The sequence below is a fragment of the Brachyistius frenatus genome, unplaced genomic scaffold (assembly GCF_029030835.1).
Source record: "Brachyistius frenatus isolate BFR_SWC_R1_liver_20210118 unplaced genomic scaffold, ASM2903083v1 Contig_351, whole genome shotgun sequence".
NCBI classification, from domain to species: domain Eukaryota; kingdom Metazoa; phylum Chordata; class Actinopteri; family Embiotocidae; genus Brachyistius; species Brachyistius frenatus.
This window is the reverse complement of record NW_027210950.1, coordinates 47,501-50,000: the sequence shown is the minus strand read 5'-3', so window position 1 is coordinate 50,000 and position 2,500 is coordinate 47,501. Positions and strand designations below refer to the sequence as shown.

The window sequence follows — 2,500 nt, the reverse complement described above, 5'->3', positions numbered from 1 at the left end:
TGAAATTGAAGGTCATGTTAATTTTTGAACCAAAAGTTGGTAAAAGGAAATTCAGCACTTTGAAGCAAGATGCAGACACGTGTGTGTGTGTGTGTGTGTGCGTCTGCGTGTGTGTGTGTGTGTGTCTGTGTGTTTTCCAGTATGGTTACAGACTCCCCGAGATGGCAGAAGAAGACGTGGTGTACTGCAGCGTCTACTTCCGACTCGTGGGAGAGAGACTCTTCACGTATCCTGAAACACTCGATGAATGTTACGCTTTAATCTGCATCATGTTTCTGAAACCAGTTCACAGAGACACGACAACAAACGGACCAAAAAGCAAAAAAAAAAACAGTCGTGGCAGCAAAATAAGCAGCACGGAGCAGGAAACACTGATTCCAACTGTTTATTGACACACGACGAGAACACTGCATGATGTTTTTAGAGAGAACTATCCAACCTGCTGGATGTTCCTTTACCCGCCGTCCCGAGCAGCTACCCTCTGAGCTGCATCCGCCTGCAGCCGCTGCAGCGCTGTGCTCAGGACAACCTGCAGGGGGCGCCGGGCTCCTTCCTGTCCGATGTCAGGGACCACCTGCAGAGTGTGTGTGGCTTCCCGGCGCGACTGACCACCAAACCCTGTTACCACACGGTCGCTCTGAACACGGCTGCATCTGTGCAGGTGGAACACACACACACACACACACACACACACACACACACACACACACACACACACACACACACACACACACACACACACACACACTTTGCTCATCCTTTGAAGGAGGAAACGGTCTGAAAGAAGACGAAAACCTGAACCATTAATCATCTTCTCGAGGCCATGTTTTAACAAAGCAGGCTGAAAGCAGCTCGTTATCATGTTAAGAAGCTCTCTGGAAGTAAAAAGCACACGTTTTTATGACAGACATCTTTTTCAATAATTTACAGCTGTAATGAAACGAAACCTGATATCTGTTATCGTCTCTACTGGTTTTAATAAACGTGTTCATCCACCTCCGGGTTCCCGAGCGGCTCTAGAGTTTCCGTGAAGCCTGCAGCTGAGACTATAAAGCGTTCGCTCTCTCGCTGTAATGAAGCCGGTGGAATTAAAGTGGTTCCTCATCTTGAGAGCTCATCCTGCAGACGTGGAGGCGGGAGGCATTTTTCTTAGTCGCAGGGCGCAGCTCGAGAAAAGTGTTCGCGGCGAAACATCCGGAGAGATCGATTCAGCGCTCGCAGAGTGAAACTAAAATATTTATGGTTTGTTCAGGAGGGCTCATTTCCATCTATGAGAGCTGGAAAATAAGTTACTTTCTGTCTGGAGGCAGTTGAAAAACACTGACTGGATTTAAGTTTTATACGAGGAGGCCGTCGCAGTAAACCAGGACGGACATCAGTTCAGAGAAGAACATCCACAACTCCATCTGAATGAACAAGAACGAGATTTCATGGCAGGAACTGGAAGAGAAATGTGAAGCAATTAGACCCCGTTGTGATGTCATCGTATTTAATTCAACGATTCCCACCTGAGTGACGGCTGAAAGGAAAAAAAACAACTCATTTAAGGAGAAGGAAAAAAACATCTGGAGAGAAGGAAGGAAAAGAAACATCCGACGGCAGCAGCATCGCCCTGATGGACAGCTGATGAAGAAGATGAAAATGTTGAGCTCACGCTGGGCTTCAGGACGATTAACTCTCTTCCTCGGGTTGTTTGTTGCAGAAAATTCCTCATTTTTCTCAGATTTTCTGGTGAAATATTTGATGCTTTCACTTGAAATGAAACCATCTGAGAGAAATGAGTCCAGACACCGGTTCATTTCAATATGATGAAACTCCCTGTTTTGAGTTGAATTCAAGCCTCCTCTTCCTCCTCAGATGCTGAACGGTGAGCAGGTGAACCTGACGTCCTCCTCCTCCTCCTCCATCCGGCCGGTCCTCACCCAGCTCCCTGCTCCTCCTCCTTCCCAACCTGTGAGGTCCTCCTTCAGGTCGCAGCCTCCAGCCTGGACTCCTCTCTCCCAGCAGCCTCGGAGTAACATACCTGCATGTGGAGGCAGAATGAGTCAAAGTCAAGGGTGTAGAGGAGATGGAGGCTGGCCTTCATCCTCCTCCTCCTTCTCTGTTCCCTCCATCTACCAGTCAGCTCCTCCCCTCCCCTCCTCATCTGCTTCCTCTTCTCTGCAGGTCTTCCAGCCAGCTTCCACCCTCACCTCCTCCATCTCCTCCTCTTCTCTCCTCACCTGCTCCATCTCCTCCTCCTCTTCTCTCCTCACCTGCTCCATCTCCTCCTCAGTCCTCCCTCCTCCTAAACTGCTTCCCATCTTCAAGAACAAGCACCCGTCTCGCCACGTCAACGTCGCCCTGCTGCGTCTCCAGAAGCAGAAGGAGCAGCTGGGTGGAGGAGTGGAGGGGAGGGGCAGGGTGACGCTCCCCGCCTTTGGGAGGAAGACTCCCACCGCTGCGTCACCCTTCTCCTCGCTCCCGATCTGTCCCCCGCCAGCTGTCCCTCGCTTTGTCC

At 50.2% G+C, this 2,500-nt stretch overlaps 1 protein-coding gene across 1 annotated transcript in view; it reads left to right on the top strand.

Moving 5' to 3' along the window:
• Positions 1-2,500, top strand: part of cunh18orf63 (chromosome unknown C18orf63 homolog) — a 10,412-nt gene that overhangs the window by 5,468 nt on the left and 2,444 nt on the right. Inside the window, exons 9-11 of the mRNA XM_069723929.1 lie at positions 141-226; positions 475-661; positions 1,858-2,500. The exon at positions 1,858-2,500 is cut by the window's right edge and continues 248 nt beyond it. Of these exons, the coding sequence (XP_069580030.1) occupies positions 141-226; positions 475-661; positions 1,858-2,500 (916 nt within the window). The remainder of the gene's footprint in view (positions 1-140; positions 227-474; positions 662-1,857) is intronic.